This window comes from Saccostrea cucullata, unplaced genomic scaffold, assembly GCF_032062105.1.
Source record: "Saccostrea cucullata isolate Sc308-1 unplaced genomic scaffold, CSIRO_AGI_Scuc_v1 ctg272, whole genome shotgun sequence".
NCBI lineage: Eukaryota > Metazoa > Mollusca > Bivalvia > Ostreida > Ostreidae > Saccostrea > Saccostrea cuccullata.
In genome coordinates, this window is record NW_026938795.1 from 478,049 (window position 1) to 497,207 (window position 19,159).

The 19,159-nt window shown below is 33.5% G+C and overlaps 2 protein-coding genes across 2 annotated transcripts in view; one reads left to right on the top strand and one right to left on the bottom strand.

Moving 5' to 3' along the window:
• LOC134251291 (serine/threonine-protein kinase Sgk1-like) overlaps positions 1-4,252 on the bottom strand; it is a 37,472-nt gene extending 33,220 nt beyond the window's left edge. The window contains exons 1-2 of the mRNA XM_062733682.1: positions 4,092-4,252; positions 2,198-2,314 (exon numbers count right to left, since the gene is read on the bottom strand). Of these exons, the coding sequence (XP_062589666.1) occupies positions 2,198-2,302 (105 nt within the window). The 5' untranslated portion in view covers positions 2,303-2,314; positions 4,092-4,252. The remainder of the gene's footprint in view (positions 1-2,197; positions 2,315-4,091) is intronic.
• A 9,938-nt stretch (positions 4,253-14,190) lies between these two features.
• On the top strand, positions 14,191-18,836 carry LOC134251293 (intraflagellar transport protein 52 homolog). The gene is made up of 13 exons (XM_062733686.1): positions 14,191-14,224; positions 14,976-15,100; positions 15,209-15,296; positions 15,572-15,701; positions 15,814-15,889; positions 16,053-16,112; positions 16,267-16,393; positions 16,784-16,867; positions 16,962-17,030; positions 17,173-17,327; positions 17,620-17,816; positions 18,015-18,160; positions 18,483-18,836. Exons 1-13 carry the CDS (start codon positions 14,207-14,209, stop codon positions 18,537-18,539), a joined length of 1,332 nt encoding a protein of 443 aa, XP_062589670.1. The 5' UTR covers positions 14,191-14,206; the 3' UTR covers positions 18,540-18,836.
• Positions 18,837-19,159: the final 323 nt, after the last annotated feature.

The following is a 19,159-nucleotide window of genomic DNA, read 5'->3' on the forward strand; positions in this document are numbered from 1 at the left end:
TGGTGATTAAAAAAAGAAATTAAATATATGTTAACATGATAATTTGAAATAAAATACTTCTAAGAAAAGCCTCATCATATGAAAGTTATGTGCTTGTTATTAAGTCTTTTCTTAATTACACCGCAAAATTTTTCATATCTGAACAGCTAGTATTTTCTGATCTGGGTTATATGTAATATATACTTACTTTATTACTAACAGAAATTAGGATGGCAGCTTACATGTATCCACATTAATGTTTTTACAGATACATATATTTATAATTACCCCCTAGCCCTGAATTAAACAGACATAAGAGTATACTTGCTTTTGTTTGTACCTTGGACTGATTTCCAGTAGCTGACAGATCAATGACAGCCAGTAAAAATAATCCTTAACATTCTTAAATAGGAAATTTTATTGTTTTATGGTGATTATTTTGGAGATGGGGAGCTGGTTGTCCCAGATCGGGGCCGACTTTTATTCTACTTCAGGTAAAGTCAAGGTCCCCCCTCCATCACTCAGAGGGGGTAGGTTCTATAATCCTGTCTGTGTGAACGGTGATTTACTGTGATCTCTGGGTACCCAGGACTAAATGTAGATAAGAAAACAGCAATATACCAGGAACAGAGCAAGACGGTCAACATCAGAAAGTAAATACATTGTAAAACAACTGTAAACAGTCAGCCTGTAGAGAAATATTTACTACTCGTGATCATAACTGTTTAGAAAAGGCTCTCATTCATCAAGCAATAGATGAAATTGGTAAGGCAGCAAAGAAAAAAAATCAATGACTTCAAAATGGAATTGGGAATGGCATTCTAAAAAACTGAACCAAAGTTCTTAACACATACCAACATTCAATGATGCAATACAAATATGATTTTTTTTAAGACCTGCTTTTAAATGACACAGATTAAGTAAATATTGTAGGAAAAAGAACCTTGACTCCTCTAAGTATGACAAATATTACCTCCAGACCAAAGACAGATAACTCTTGAGACTGCTGTCATTTTCTCCACAAGGAGATATTTCAGCCTTAGATACTATCATACTTTAATAGCTGCTGCATATGATTGCGTTAACTGGCTGTCAAACAACATTTTAAAAAAATTTTCATATATCAAATACATGTACTGAACATTACAAGAGGCCCATGGACATTATGGGTCACCTGAGCATCATGCAACAACTTTCCAACAATTGAATTTGGTGCATGTTTTAAACCAGAGGCCATGACATTCACAATTTCGAAAGAGGCAATAATTCAGCAATAATCAGTAGTGCCCCCACCCCACAGGAACCACTGAACCTAGGTCCACAAATTTTACAATTTGGGAAAGGGCATCCTTGTTCATAATCAATGTTTGATTTATATCATGGAACAGATTTCAAAGCATTAATTCATTTTCAGTATATAATTAGGGCACCCTCCCCACCCCACCTGCCCTCTGTGGTACTCCTGATCCAAGGGCCTTGAAATTCACAATTCTGGAAGAATGGCCCTTTCTTATCATCACTAAATTAACTATGCATGTAGTGAGTTTGTTTAATACCAAGGAAGAGAGAATGATTTTAAAAGATTTCATTCATTTTCAATATATAATCAATAGTAAATTATAAACCCACCCTAACTTATTTTGACTTGAAACCAGAACTCCTGAAAATAAACCCTGGGGCCATGAAATTCACAATTTTAGAAGAAGCACTCTTCCTTATTATAACTATGAATGTAGGTATTTTTTTAATACCAAGAAGCAGAGAAGAAGATTTTTTTAAAGAATTAATGCATGTTCACTATGTAATCAATAGAGAACCACCCTAACATCAGAACCCCTGACCATGCCATGGGGCCCTGAAATTTACAATTCTAGAAGAAGCAACCTGCCTCATCATAACTATGTATGTAGATTGTTTGTTTAATACCAAGAAGCAGAGAGAAAAAATTCAAAGAATTAATGCATTTTCGCTTTATTATCAAAAGAGCCCCTCCCTAACATCAGAACCCCTGACCCATGAAATTTACAATTTTAGAAAAATCACCTATTCATCATATTAACTATGTATGCAGTTAGTTTGTTTAATATCCAGGAGGAGCGAAGAAAATTTTCAAAGAATTACTGCATTTTCACTATATAATGAATAGAGCCCCACCCTAACATTAGAACCCCTGACCCTGGGGCCATGAAATTTAATCTGCAGCACCAGTAGAACTTACCACATATTTTTTCTCCCGTTCCACGGTCTGAGTTCCCGAGATTTTGACACACGGTAAATCTTCTTCTGTCTTCTCTGCTGAGGTAGGCACAGGTTTTACACTCATCCTGGCTATTTCCTAAAATAAGAATAGGCTCACTTCAAAAACAGAAACATTTTATAGATACTAATTGTTAATAAGTTAAAGTACAGACAGATTATAAAGAACAGAGGTCAAGTGATTCAGCATGTGACATCCTAACACAAACATTAGGAACAAGATCTTTTTATTCTTTGTTTGCTAGTTATAGCAAAATTCAGCAGAATACAATTATAATGCAGGATAAATAAGAGATACTGCAAGGCAATTTTTATACAGCATGGTGCAAACTTATTTTAGTGACCAATGATAGTAAACAATAGAATTTTAATCACTAAATCTCCATCCCTGCTCATAATGACTGAATGCAAGAAAGATAACTTTGATTAGAATGCTGTGAAACATTGATTTGTTTAATTCTTACTCTTGTGTTACGTTCAATACTTTCTTTCTGCACTTGTTATTTGATTCTGCAATAAATCCTTCTACGGCCATCATTTCAGAACTATTCTGATATTAAAATATTATTCCTTGTGTTTCTTTCATTTATTACCACGCTTAAGTTAGCAATGCACTGTTAAACAGTGCAAAATTATAATACAGTATAATCCCTATTAACCGCCCCTGCCCCTATAAGCACCTCCTTAGGTCTTTTTCAATTGTCAGGAAATAAGGGCCCCCTATACAGTGATTAAAATTATCTAGAATTGTATCAAAAGTGAGCAAAAATTTGAAGAAAATAAAAATGAAACTTGTTTATAATCCAATATCTTGATGGAAAATGATTCATTAAGCATAATCTTTGGTGGATTATTTTCTTTAAAGTAAAGTTAGACTTTACTTCTGAGATTCTTTGAATTTATTCTTTTTTTCCAAAATATTTTTTGAAGTTAAGATATGATATTAAATATTACAAAGAGAATACCAAAATAACCACCCCCTTTTCACAGTTTTCTAAGCACCTGGGGCGGTTAATGGGGATTATACGACATATATATCGCATGTCTATCAGAAAAGATTTTACCAAAATTATTACTACACTATAGTAAACAAGCATTTAATTTCAAACCCACTTGAAGAAACCTGCTACATGTATATGGTCTTTACCAATGAATTATCTCTTTTGTTTTTTAACAAGTTAAAATGCATGCAGATATCCCATTTCTATAAAATGAAGTATATATACCAGCAAAAATGTTTAAGGGGTACATGACAAGATATTTAGCATTATCACTATCTTAGATAAGACATGTTTGTGAAACACAGATGTACTCAAGTGTTTGTTACTGACAAAATAATGAAGCTTCAAATACACTGATTCATATTTAAAATGATTCTGTCTTGTCAGTCCAGTTTGCATGGGGATTTCACAAACAGATAAACAGACAACATACAGCATATGTCTGTGATTTTCATTGTTCGGAATAAACTTTTGATGCAATCATCTCTGTTTTACTTTTAAAAATCTTAGAAAAGAAGTTCTTGTTTTACACATTCTGAAACCAATTCCATTGATAGCAAATCAAATTTATGTAAATTTCTAAACAGTGGAAAAATAAAGCAATTTTTCTAATAATTATACTCAAAGATAATTAATTGCTTATCATTAAAAAATAGAATTTAGATATTCATGTTATAGATCAGGGCCTGTTAAATATTTATCAGTTTTAATAGATAAAGCATAAATTTATACTAGCTAGCATGAAAAATATATGTACACGTTAACCATCTAAGTCATATTTTGTACATATTTAAATGTCAGAAAAGTCCAAATCAAATCCTCAATTCTCCTTAATCTAACAACAGTTGACTGTACCTTGTCTTCTTTCTGATCAGAGAAGTGGGCGTCGCCGGAGCATCCTAATGCATCCTACAGGTGTGTGTGTAATCTGGACAGACTTTGATCTCTCAGGGTAAACATTCCCTATCACTGCTCCATTCATGAGACACACACCAGCATAAAATGCTGTAATTATTATAACAAGATAGGCTCAACATCTACACTTAACTTAAAAATTATCAGGAAATACTGAAAATACAAGAGGCCCTTGGGCCTTAACAGTCACCTGAATTTCATGAGTTTTTTTTAGGCTATGACCAATTTTGGCCCACAGGGAACTGGCTAAGATTGTATCACAAACAATGTTACCATCTGATGATAAAATAAATTTCAATACGAGACTCCCCTCCCACAAATATTTTTTTCTTATCTTTATCTAAAACTGTGATCCAAAAATTGAGGCCACATGATCATGATTGGGACAAAATTGATTATACACTGATTGTGTATGATTCAATATTTCTATGACTAATCATGGTTTTGCTGTTCTTGAGAAGAAATCTTTGACCATACATTTGTCCTAATCCAACCCTAGGGGGTCAGGATTTGAACAAAGTTGAATCTACATTTTGTCAGGAAGCTTTCACATAAGTTCTTCAATTTTTCTGGTCCAGTGGTTTTTTAGATGAAGATTTTGAAAAGTAAAGGACCCTACCTAATTTTTACTCCCCCCCCCCATCATCTCCCCTTTGAAGAGGACTTGGTCCTTCATTTGAACAATTTTGAATTCCCTTCAACCAATGATGCTCTCTGAGAAATAAATCCCCCCCCCCTTGATCTGGAGAAGAAGATGAGATTCTAAAAAATTTAATGATGCTAACCATCACAACAACAACCCAAATGAAGTCAATGATGACAGTGCAGACAAAAGACACATTTTATTAGAAAAGCTCACTTGGTTGATTTAGTGAACTAAAAAGATTATTCTCAAAGAAGTGTGGATGGTGGCCGCCCCTCTCCCTCCCTCAAACACCCAGATGAAAAAATTTTTGTCTGTATTATCCTGTAGGAAAGACTTAAAGAATTTTTTTTTCAAATTTAAAGCATTTTCAAATTACCCCATGAAATGGTATGTGCTAATCTCGGGCAGGGAGCAAAATTAAAATATGAGTAAGTTTAAAAATTCAATTGCAGTGTTTAAATATTGCAGTGAATGAATAAAAATTGTTTACATCTCAATTTCCATAAAAACATTACAATATTTGTCCAATGTAATTTTAGAAACAGATTTTTGGCCAATCAAAATCTTTGCCTGGGATTAGCATATACTATTTCATGGGGGTAATTTGACTTTTCTACACGGCAAGCAGTTTTGACATTGTTTATGAAGATAAAAGAAAATAAAGAGAAATGTGCCATGCATGATTGTGAAGATAAATTATCGCAAAAGACAATGACCATAAACATTTTGCCAGTGCATTTCCCCTGACAGTGTAAATGAGAGCTTGAGTCTTTCTGGGGAGGGAAATACTCTGTGGAATTAGGAGTTGGATACCTTGTGTTATTATTATACCATGGATTGAAAAATTCATTACAGAAGCAAGTGCCTGTGATACCAATTCATAAATGACAAATAATCAAGATTATATATCCTTTAAAGAAATGATAAAATCTAATTTATCAAGGAGAGTACTTAACTTATCAAAAATTGAATTGTGCATTTTCCACTTTGTATACTAGTAGTGTCATTTTTTTTCTTTTCTTATGCAATGTATTTTTAACTGAAAAAAAGACTGTTCAATTACTAAAGTTTACAGATGGGATTATTTACTAGAATATTGTCTGTATGAATTGCGTTGTTTGGTCCAAAGTAGATACACCTATCTGTCTGCCACATTCTGATTCCTCTCCACAAATGTCTTTGGAGTAGAGGGACCTTGTAAAGAAGGTGAGAAAGAATGAACAAATATAATGGCATGACCAGGAGTGGACCTCGTGACCTGGGCATTACTAGTCAGATCCTCTGTAAAGACCAACTTACCACATGTGTAAGACTCGTTCCTAGGGGAATCTTCCAGGCCATCCTGGGCATGGAATGGTATTAACTGTACCATGAAATGAGGAGGTACCACAGCCCAGACCAGGAACTGAATCCAGGCCCAGTGAATTCTACACAGGAGATCTTCTGACAACCTAGTCAATTAATGGAAAACAAACCTAAGAACCACAGCATCAATTAATGAAAAAATTCTAACATAAACACTTTATAGCACTCTATCATGTCTATAGGAATCCTATAAAAAAAATTCTATTGGAATCCTATAAAAAAAATGATCGGTATTCTGTTTTGAGATGTCAAACTGTAATAATTATTAACCCTATCCAGATGATAGCTGATGTGTATAACTTTTCTTATACTTCTCAGGCATGGATTCAGGAATTGAAGTTAAAGGGGGCGCAAAAAATAGGCAGGGGGTCTGGGGGCCGCCTTGAGGCCCCCGGAAGCTCCTGGATTTTAGAGATTTTGCAGGGTAAAAAGGTCTACCAAGCAGACATATTTACTTTTTCTAGACAAAACTGTGATTTACGCTAACTTTGATAATTTTATGGGGCGTGCGCCGGGTGTCCCCCCCCCCCCTCTTAAATCCGCCACTGCTTCTCCAAAGGAAATCTTACACAATGCACTGATCAGTTTCATCCTTTTGAAAGAGGCGGCAATTTCTCAGGTTGATTTTCAATACTTGTGAACCAAATTAAATGTCAAATTAAACTCACAAAATATCAGTAGTACAATACTTTTAGTACTTAACAAACTTTTTTTTATGGTTCATTTATAAAATATACAATCAGATGAAAACTTTTATCAGACTGTCGAGATCTGTCTTCATTTCATTCATTTTAATGCATCTTGCAAGTCCTGACCCGTGAGGAAATGTGGAGTGATGTTTTCTTTTCATCACTATTGGTGAGTACTAGAAGCATTGTGCTATTGATAAATTCTGATTTTGGCAATTAGTTCAGTTGGTTTTAGTATTGAAAATCTACTCTGGCTGGAGATGGCGAAATTTCCCATTTTCGTGATGGCGCCAGTTATGACATTTTCTTGGCATGTAAAATATCAACATTGTATAAAAGCCTGGGAAACATCAGATTTTTTGGACTAGCATATGATCAGAAAAGTAAATCCACACCTTGAGTCCGGTGCAACTGGGACTATTAAAAATTTTGACCGCTTCTTTCTTTTTGAAAAACTAGATCTGAAACGAATACCATAAATCATCATTCGAATATTCGTGACTGTTATTCAATTCATATTTGAAAATTCAGTAATTAAATAAAAGAGTTATTATGCTTTAATTTTCATATTTTTGCAAATCCTATTGTTTGTTACTAAATGTCTGTTCAAAGTTGTTTGATATGTACAATGTACATTAAGCTCGCGTTTATTTATATTTTTTTTCAAGAAAAAACTAAATTAGAAAAAGAATCTTTATCAACAATCATAAGCCTCTTTATTTCTTTAAATTAGGTCACTGTATTGCATTCCGATTATGTTAAACGCACAATCACCAAACCAGCAGGTGCTTGCCATGTTTTATGTTATATTAAAAAAAAAAAACAAAAAAAAAACGGTCTGTTTACGGAAACGTCCTGTAAATTATTTAATCTATATTTAAATTTAAAATACAACATTCTCAAAAAAAGTATAATATAACGTATATTTTTCGTATATGATTTCTGCAATTATCTATGGATTATAAATCTGAACAATTGATTCTGTTTGTTGAACCGGAATATTTTTCTCCGCTCAATATAAATCTTTTATTACTTTCGATAACAATTGCGGTCAATGTCATATATCTAATTAAATTGGAGATACATGAAGTTGATGAATGTTCAAATTGGCTCGAAGATGATTAAATAAATTTGATGTTGTGTATTTATCAGGCTAGTAATACCATGTGGACAGTTTACATGTACCTGCTTTCATTTGCTTCTTTTTTCACTGTGATCAAAAACTTAGTGGATAGGCCCACACAATTTATTGCATGAAATACGGGTATTAAACATGTTACCGAATATTCGAATACAAATTTTCAATTCGAATATTCGTGAAAAACTATTCATTCGCGAATTCTCAAACATCTGTTTCAGCTGACAGCTCTATGAAAAACTACAACTACATATCAAAAAACTTTTTTAACTATTTTGATTAGGTTTATTAAGTTATATCTAACTCAAACTATATTGAATAATCAATATATTGTGCTTGACATGTATCAATTACACAATATAATGAATTATACATCACTATCAGTGTAACAGGTTGGGACCAAACGCCCAAATGAGAAATAATAGTCCGTTTGGGATATAATATCCCAAATGGGCTATAAATTTACAGTGCAAAAATTGAAAAATTTTATTTTGGCTATAAAAATCATAAATCCGCATCAGGACACTTAAAAAGGAATAACTTTTGGTTGACAAGTTTTCCTGTACGTCATTTGTTCAGGATATCGATCCCTCGGAAGTTCCTTAACTTCTTGGGGATCAATCTAACAAACTGTAGGGTTGCAGAAAAACTTTCTTACCAAAAGTTATTCCTTTTTAAGTGTCCTGATGCGGATTTATGATATTTATAGCCAAAATAAAATTTTTCAATTTTTGCACTGTAAATTTATAGCCCATTTGGGATATTATATCCCAAACGGACTATTATATCCCATTTGGGCGATTGGTCCCAACCTGTGTAATATTCAGCATCCACTTCAGAGCATCATGAATTGATTAATGACATCTTGTTTAAAAAGAAACTAACTGAGATAAAACTTTAAACTTGACTTGAGAAGAAATCCAGTCAAAGCGCCCCCTAATAAAACCGTCCCAGTCAAAGCGTCCCCTACTTTTGGTCAAAGCGTCCCATGACTTTGGTCAAAATGTCCCCTGATTTTGGTCAAAGCACCCCTTATAGAATTTTAAAGTAAAATGATGTTACAAACCGCCCCCAAAATTGGTCAAAGTGTCCCCTGATTTTAGTTAACGCGCCAGCTGATTTTGGACTAAGCGCCCCCTTACATTTTTTTTCTTAGAAAAAATTGTCTGGGAACCGTTCCCAAGCAATGGTCAAAACGTCCCTGATTTTGGTCAAAGCGTCCCCTGATTTTGGTCAAGGCGCCCCGTAATATATTTATACAAACATATTACGGAATAAAACTGTTTTGTATTTATAATATTATCATTGTTTGGCAGTTACTTGAAAAATTTCTATAAGGGGGTGCTTTGACCAAAATCAGGGGACGTTTAGACCATTGCTTGGGAATCGATTCGAAACGTTTTTTTCCTGTAAAAATGTAATGGGGGCACATTGACCAAAACCAGGGGACTCTTTGACTAAAACCAGGGGACGCTTTGACTAAAATCAAGGGATGCTTTGACCAATATTTGGGGACGGTATTTTTTCTATAAAAATATGTTAGGGGGCGCTTTACTAAAATCAGGGGACGCTTTGACCAATATTTGGGGGCGGTATTTTTTCTATAAAAATATGTTAGGGGGCGCTTTGACTAAAATCAGGGGACGCTTTGACCAATATTTGGGGCGGTATTTTTTCTATAAAAAATATGTTAGGGGGCGCTTTGACCAAAATCAGGGGGCGCTTTGACTAAAATTAGGGGACGCTTTGTCCGGGACATTTTTATTAGGGGGCACTTTGACTGGCTCCCCTTGAGAAATGGATAACCATTACACATGTCATGCCTTTCCATACACATTTCAAGGTATCACACCGGTAATTGACCAATCAAAATGAACTTAGTCAAATGTAGGTCCATATATATAAAATTAATTTTCTTTTCTTTTGAGGCGTTTTTCTATTTTCTTCCAAGCCATTTTTACAACTTTGGTACCTGTGCCTAGTAAATTTTATGTACTTTGTGAATAAATAAAGGTTTATGACAGGAACTATTTTTTTCAGGGCATAGGAGGCTACTTCCTGTGATGCACTCGAGGTGTTTATAAACAAAGTAAAAACACGTGGATTTGAGGGTAGCCCTGTTTACAGATGGAAAAAGTCCGAAAATGCCGTGTGGGTACCCTGTTTTTTGGTGTCAGCTAATGTGACAGGTAATGTTTAACACCTCCTGCTAAATATTTTTTCATGTAAACAAATACCTGATTTTTAACGATTTTTTATTCTATATAGAATTATATAGTGAAAACAATTACCGGTGTGATACCTTGAAGGTGATTATGAAAAATCATTTAAACCCTTATTAAAGACATTTTTCATTTTTAAAAGGCATATTTCAACAGAATATGTGATTTTATTAACTTTTTGTTAGAAAACACACAATTTTAAAATTAGAATTAGAATTTACATTATTTTTCACAGATTTCTGTGTAAAAATTAACAATAGGTTATTTTTTACACTCAATACTTTAAAATATGAGTGAAAAGGTAGCATTATGCATCTAAAATGTAGAAAGAAGTCAGAGAATGTTGTTTTTTCATTTTATATGACTTAACATTATTTGCACCAGCTGACCGCAGTCAATTGTAGTATCTACAGACTTTGCGGTAAAGGGTGTTAAAGCTGATTTTTCAAGAATAGACTAATTCTATGTTTGCGAATGAATTTTCATCACAAGCGACAAGTGCGATAAAATGTAAACAAGTAAATATGTTCTCACAGAATTATAATTTCTACAGAAACATGATTTATTTTAATTTATTCACACCTCCATTGATACATATATTACTGCATTGGGAGAAAAGAAATTATGAAATGAGTCAGATCTGTCTAATAAACTTCATACATAAGCTACATAAGTAAAATTCATTAAAAATTTTTCACAGGAAGGAAGGTTATGACCAAAAAATCCTTAAATACTGTCCGAGTCTGCATGATAATACTTCTTCTGAGTTCTAACCATGCATCATGCATGTAGTGCAGAACGTCACTTAGTACCATGGCATGCCTCTTGTGGTTCTCAGGACTTTATTCATGCTTTCGCAGCTGACATTGATGTTTTTTCAGTTTGTCGGAGACTGTTTTTTGTTATTTTTTCATTTATATGTAGGTGTTGACTGTCACTTTTGATTGAAGTCTCAGTCAGTGATGCTTATATGAGCATGATCTATTAAGGATATCATTGTACTGAAATATTAATAAATTGCAAATTTAACTGAAGAAGAAATTTGGCATATTTACATAATTAAAATATCAGAATAACTATAATTCAGCTAATAAGGTGCACCTTTCTTCTCTGATTACCTCCTGTAAATTTTATCAGCAGTTTTTGTACACCCACCCACCTCAGAGAATCATGGAGGATGTCCTGAAACTGGTCTCTGTGATGCATTTTGATGCATATAAAAGTGTTCAAACCCATAGAAATGTTGAATATTTATATTTTAAAATTTAAATTTTTATTTTTTATGTAAATTTGGTGAAGCAAAAAGATGTAACCTTGCATAAATCATAGAAATTCATTAAACACCTTTGGAATTCCTGAGTCAATCCATGAAAAGAGAATAATTATGCATGTGAAATTGAAATTTCATGGCTAATTTGTGTCTTAAGAGAAAGCCAGTTACATAAATCACAACAATAAATTACATCTGAATTGTTGTCTCCATTTTCTTATCATCAAAGCCAGTTTATTGGAGTGTTGGAGCTGTCAAGAACCTCCCTAGATGCTGATATCATTTAGACTGCCCTGAGTTACAACACAGCATTTAGATAAACTTCTGCACAGCAGCTTGTAGACAAATACCTAGGCTTTATTTGGAACATAAATTGACCAGATACAGTTTTCATTATCAACCCAAAATTTAACAATTTCTGTATTTTTGTTCATTCTTTGAAGAGGAAAATGCATCTTTGTTATGTAATAATTACATAATGGTCTTAGACTTGTAACCTCTTTTTTGTTTTTTTGTGAAGAACAAAGCATATCCTCTCCACAGATAAAAAATTGGTTGCCAAGCTTATTCTTTTAATGATGAAATTCTGCTTCAAAAGATGCACAAAAACTGCTTCCAGAGTGCTTTGTGTGTTATTCTTTACTTCTCTGGAGTAAGGGAGATAAATGCTTCATATCTTCAGAAATAAGGGGATTTAGATCACCAGACTTGAGGATGTTGGGGACAATTATTTAATGAATCTCAGGTGCAAAAATGAAAGAAATCGAACACCTTCAAAGGTCCTTCAAGGTATCACACCGGTAATTGACCAATCAAAATGAACTTAGTCAAATGTAGGTCCATATATATAAAATTAATTTTCTTTTCCTTTGAGACGTTTTTCTATTTTCTTCCAAGCCATTTTTACAACTTTGGTACCTGTGCCTAGTAAATTTTATGTACTTTGTGAATAAATAAAGGTTTATGACAGGAACTATTTTTTTCAGGGCATAGGAGGCTACTTCCTGTGATGCACTCGAGGTGTTTATAAACAAAGTAAAAACACGTGGATTTGAGGGTAGCCCTGTTTACAGATGGAAAAAGTCCGAAAATGCCGTGTGGGTACCCTGTTTTTTGGTGTCAGCTAATGTGACAGGTAATGTTTAACACCTCCTGCTAAATATTTTTTCATGTAAACAAATACCTGATTTTTAACGATTTTTTATTCTATATAGAATTATATAGTGAAAACAATTACCGGTGTGATACCTTTAACTGCAACTTCTTGTCTTCTGATCATGAAGTAGCTCATGTGTGTGTAAATATCAATCGGGCTCGTGAAACACAGACGGTGTAATGGTGAATCGTGCCTTCACTTTTTCGCACTATAAGAATTTTTTGTACAGTGAGATTTAAAGGAATGTCTTTTAATTATATATGATTATATATATTCAAAAGCTATTTCAATAGTTAATTTTTGAGTTAGAAAATTTAAACAAATGTTTTAAATTAAATATTGAAGCGTTAGTTGGTATTGGTATTAGACTGGCCTGCCTGTCTGATATCCGATATACAGACAGGTGATCAGTAGTGTAAAGAGCCCTCTACCGGTCGCGCTCATTGGCTGATAAAAACTCTGGCTGACGTAGAATTTAAATACCTCGGGGAAACCAAAACAGATCATGGAGTGCTATATTCATGGATGATTATCGTTACTTCGAGTTTTCTTTGCGTACGAAAATTGCATCGGCAGAAATAAATTGTGAAAGATATTCAACATTAAATTTTCTTAAGCCTTTGCAAGGAAGAAGTATTAAAGTGCTTTGAATAACGATACCGTGGTTGTTTTACCGACGGGCTACGGAAAAAGTTTGATTTACGAGGTGCTGCCCAAAATATTTGATACAAAGATTATAATTGTTTCACCACTGAATTCCATCATAGAGGAACAATCCGCAAAATTAGGAGTGTCTTTTCTATCGCTCCTTTTTCTTGTTTCATTTGCAGGAGAAGAGGCTATACCCTCTTTCCTCTAGTATACACAGCCACATAGTTTTTCTGACACAAATCAAAGAACTCTCGACATTTTTTGTCCAATTTAATTTATTTTTTAAAACAATTTCTACAAAGTATTCCGCTTTCAACACTTATACCGCCATACAGTTCTTTTAGACAAATATCTGTATTTGCTTTGGATTCAATTAATCTAACACGATCACTAATATTTCCACATACAATACAAATATTCCTTTTTTTCAGATTTTTGTTTCACAGGAGTGTTAAACATTTCATACTAGACCTATGTACAAGACATTTCACTTCGCTGAATTATTCTAAATTTTCAGGCGTGATACATGTAAAACAGATCAGCAAGCCCCTATCACATTACATGACATACATTAATTGGATAAAATAGAACTGCAACAACTCTGCAAACTAGTTTTGTTTATTAGAATTGACATATTTAATTACCGCAGGAAACATAAATCGGTTTAAAGCTCACCCACTGAGTCGGCAGATCGCTTTATTGTGTGATTATTTCCCATGCTGTATCGTAGAACAGCGGCGATAGATGGCGCGTCACTCAAGCCAGGAATCCCTGGCTTTAATGGCGGTGATCACCTGTCTTTTCCTGCGTATGGTAAAGACAGGCAATACCAGTCTATATTGGTATTCGGGTCAAAATTAGCTTGATAAGAAAATGACGACACCATTACCCATGATCCCTAGCGCAAATAGTTTTGATATGGCGCCGACAACAGAGGTACTGGGGCTTTTTTCATGATTTATGATTAGATTTTCCCACTAGATTCATTTTATTTTGTGAAATAATGTCCTAATTCCTCTTTAACATTATTCGATTAATTCCTCTAGAATGAAATGGTTTCAAAGATTCTTTTTAAATACGAATAATTTGATATGTAAATCTGTTGTCATGCAAGGTGTATTTCTTCTCAATACAGATAATGAATTGTTGTAGAGAGTAATAACCTACAAATAAGTTTAGCCGAGTTTTTAAAAATTTACACATTGAGAAAAACTACATATATTGCACATTCATATACACGATGCATGTATGTCATAAAATTTTAATGATTTTAATCCGAGCAATTGCTAAGAAAGATTACAAAGGCTTTTCATTCAGTAGTACATAAACTATGTTATTTTTTAAAATTTAACCTTTAATTAGATTAAATTCACCTTATTTATATGTGAGTGGAGTTCAATGAACAATGATTAATGAATTGTATTCTTTTCTTTTATGTTTACACTGCATGTTAAAAATATGATATATTGCTTTATTTGATTTTATATATATATATATATATTCATTTATGGATTCTTGTAAACATTTCCAACAGATTGACATATTCAACTTTAATTTAATTTAAGATTAAACTTTAATTTGATAAGGTTCTTAATTTTGAATGTCCTTAAAATTCATGAATAATTATTTAGTTTTTTACGTAGCTGTCAAATAGTCTGTAATTATTATTTTGTATATTTATATTTAGGGCATGGATGAAAAAGCTCAAAGAAATGTCATTATATTCAATCAATCTAGAAGTGAGGTGTTCTCTCCTAATAATGGATTGAAATCATTAAACAGAAAGCTACGTTCAACATGGAAGATTCAGAGGTTTGTTTTCCTTTCATCTCATGCACTAATTCTTTGATTAGGTGTTGCAGAATTTTATATTCACATGATTATTACATCATATAAAAACAATTTTATTCTTTTTTTCAGCAACAAATCCGAGATAACTTCAGAGACATTATCATCAGCTAGTATATTTGTTTTAAGTGGTAGCAGAGAAAAATTCACAGGCTCGGAGGTAGGAATGTTTATATAAACTCATACATTGTTATAGAAAACAAAAATCCTTGTCTTTCTATGTAAACAACATGCTTAAATATTTTCGTAAGCAATAATAGATATATTGTACAAGTATAGAGTTCCATTATTTTGCACATTTGAAAATATTTTGTTTACAAATAAACATTAAGTAACCATTTACAACTTTATATATTGTGGAACTGTTAATGATACGTATAGGTGCATTTGAATTCAGACCATATACATTGACTACATCTTCTGTCTTTCTTACAGTTGGAGTCTATAAAGCGGTACATTGATGGGGGAGGGAGTGTCTTAGTTCTCCTGGGTGAAGGAGGAGAAACACGGTTTGAAACCAACATTAATTTTCTTTTGGAGGAATATGGAATCATGGTAAACAATGGTATGGAAGTTTTATCACCTTGTCATCATAATAGATGATTACGTATTCTGCAGTGCCTACATATATCAGGGATTCAGTTTGTATTATTTTAAAATCATTTCTTTGTTTACAGATGCAGTAGTGAGGACTTCATATTACAAGTATTTTCACCCTAAAGAGGCACTAATTGCTAATGGTGTTTTAAACAGGTCAGAATCAAGCATGAAATAATTTAAAAACAACAGTAATATTTTGTCAATATTTTCTTTTTGAAACTTATAAAATAGATAATCATTTATCATTTTTATATATATTTGTATGATAACTGATACTGTACTGATAACTGATACTGTACTGATTACTGATACACAGGGCAGTTAGCCAGGCTGCAGGGAAGACCTTCTCTATGGATGAAGATGGGAACAATGCTCAGTAAGTTACTGATAGAAGAACCTCAATTTGAGATATTTTTATGAGATGAGATCATCTACAGATATTGTTACTTTTGTTACTAGATGACATCATCTACTGATATTGTAACCTGTGATGAGATCTTCTCCTGGTACTGTTATGTGTGTATTTACAGGGCCCTGTCTTTCCTGTACCCCTACGGAGCCACCCTGAATGTGATGAAGCCTGCTACAGCTCTCCTGTCTACTGGCTCTGTATCCTTCCCTCTCAACAGACCAGTCTGTGCTCTCTATGAAAACAGGGTATGTTCTGATGTATTGGTTCCTTAGACTTAGCAATGTTTTCAACTCCCAAGCTTATTTCTAAGTACAGTGGACCTTCAGATATCCGGACGCCAGATTTCTAAGTATGTGGAAAACTTACCCAGTTCTAACATGGGGGGTTGATGTGTATAAGAATACTTCTTGCTTTGGGTTTAATTTCTGGATGAGTAGCTGGGTTAAGATATGAAGCATGTCCATATCAAATTATTAGAAAGCCTATCTGGACCAAATTCACAAGGTTGATGTATCTACCTTGATTTCTTGGATCTGCTTTTATATTTTCTCAATATGTGACCATTTTAAAGATTTTTTTTTCATTTTTCTCTTTTCATACAAAATGATTACAGTTTTCTTTTCTCTTAAATTCAGAACCGTGGAAAATTGGTAGTGCTGGGGTCTGTCCATATGTTTAGTGACCAATACATAGACAAAGAAGAGAACAGCAAAGTTCTGGTGAGACTAGGAGTTCTATGACAGTTTATTTGATTACATCCCAAACATCGCTTGATTTTTAGGGGAGTTTATATCACCACCTTGTTGTTTTCAGGATGTTCTGATTCGAGCTTTGACTTCAGATGAAATAAAACTGAATCCTATTGATGCTGAGGACCCCGAGGTTAGTTGTAATGATTACTTCTATTATTATAGCATGTTTGTTTAAATGATTATATGAAAATATTTTTACCTGTGACATTTTATTCAAACACCAAACACTATACTGTGTAGGATATTCAGGAGTATGTTGACCTGTTTTACAGATCTCAGACTACAACATGCTGCCGGATGTTGCTAAGTTAGCCGGACAGTTAAAGACATGTCTACAGGAGAGTGACGACGTACCGAGGGACATCACAATGCTGTTTGACAACTCCTTATTTAAACTGGACACAAGTCTAGTTCCTAAAGCCATCAAGTAAGTTCTGGCTTTGCGATGAAATACTGTAAATTTAGAAAATCTTAGATTCATTTATTTTGTGAATTAAAGGTCAGGATGCTATATAAATTGCTCATAAATAAATTCAAACAAGTAGCATTCTACTCTATTATTAAAAAATCCACACAAACAAATCTTTTGATTTATTTTTAAGAAAAATGTTTTTATAGATCCAAAGCTATTGCAAAAATTGCTAAAAATTTATTTACTGATAATGTATTTTGTAAATCTTTTGTTATCAATGAAGTCGTTGTGCTCTGTTGTCTCTTAGGGCCTTTGAACAGCTGAATGTGAAGCATGAACCCCTCACCCTAATAACCCCTCAGTTTGAAACCCCCCTACCCCCACTACAGCCAGCAGTGTTCCCCCCTCAGTTTAGGGAATTGGAGCCTCCCAAACTAGACCTGTTTGATCTTGACGAGCAGTTCTCTTCAGAAAAAGTTAGGATCGCTCAGCAAACAAACAAGTGTAAGTAAGAGTAACCAAAATAAAACGTTAAACACAGAGTTATAAAATTGCATTTATCAGATATATTGCATTGGTAGTAAAGACACAAGGCAGTTAAAAACTGACTTGAACAAGTTTAATGCTTGTCTCTTCTAAGCACATTTACATGTAGATTGAAGCATAGATTTTTCTAAATGGATTCTGACATTTTGTGTTCAGGTACAGATGATGATTTGGAGTACTACGTCAGAGAATGTGGTGACATCCTTGGGGTTACCTCTAATTTACCACAGGACTCGAGAGATGCTAAACATGTGTTAGAATACATTTTCACTCAGGTTGTGGAATTCAAGAAATTAAATCAGGTAATTTCTAGTTATTTTCGTAAATAGTATGTTAAAGACTGTGCAATGTGAAGTCCTATTTGATGTCAACTTTAAATGGTCTTATTCAAGTGGAAATAATATTTCCGCACCTTTCAAGCACATTCATGTCCGCTATTTATGTACAAGCCAATGTTAGGTTTAAAATATTATGTGTCATTGTCAAGGTTTAAATGCACAAGTTAACACTAATCAGTTGAAAGGGAGGATTGTTCTAAATGTTGAGTGGACAAATTTATATACATTTATAGTATATGTCAAGTATAGACTGATTTGGAAACCAATATGAATCATTATCTTGTAGGAGCAGGATTACGACACGACTCAGTTTGGAGGAGGGGGAGGCTACGATCAATATTAATACTTACCGGTAAATCGATGTGACATGGCATGAGTGACTATATTTATAAGATGACATTTCGGCTCCGTCCCCTGCTGTTGTGTTGACTATCTGTGATAAATTGGTTGTGTTATTTTGTGCTACAATCCACAAAATTTAGATCTGACAGTTTAATTTATTCTTGTGCTCTAGAATATACTGAAGACTAGAATATTTTCAAATTTTCATTTAACTACATTAGTAGTTTGTGAGAACAATTGATAGAATTATGACTTTAAATTTCATCAAGACTCGTGCAAGTAAATAAAATTAAGTCTCTGATCAGATTTTTATTTTGATTTACAGTTTTGTATAGTTACAGTATATAAATTCTGCATGATGATTTGCTGTTCCTAAAAATGAGAGAGAATGGGACATTGACTCAGAATCTGGGTGTATGGTGATAGGAATGAAGCGTGGGGTGTCCTATCAGACATCTTATTTCATTGTAGTGAAGTTTTGTATCAGATTATGTATATACGAGGGCCGTTCAAAAATTATGCGGACTGTGCTATTATTCACTCTTAAAGACGTCATATAGTTATGAAATTTCACAGAAATATGTATCTTAAAGATTCCAATAAATTTTGGCCCAAATTTCT

What these genes read in the sequence shown, in the direction of transcription:
- LOC134251293 (XM_062733686.1), top strand. An exon ending in TCAACATGGAAGATTCAGAG is followed by an intron (nt 15,101 to 15,208) that starts GTTTGTTTTCCT and finishes TCTTTTTTTCAG; the next exon opens with CAACAAATCCGAGATAACTT. An exon ending in CGCTCAGCAAACAAACAAGT is followed by an intron (nt 17,817 to 18,014) that starts GTAAGTAAGAGT and finishes TTTTGTGTTCAG; the next exon opens with GTACAGATGATGATTTGGAG.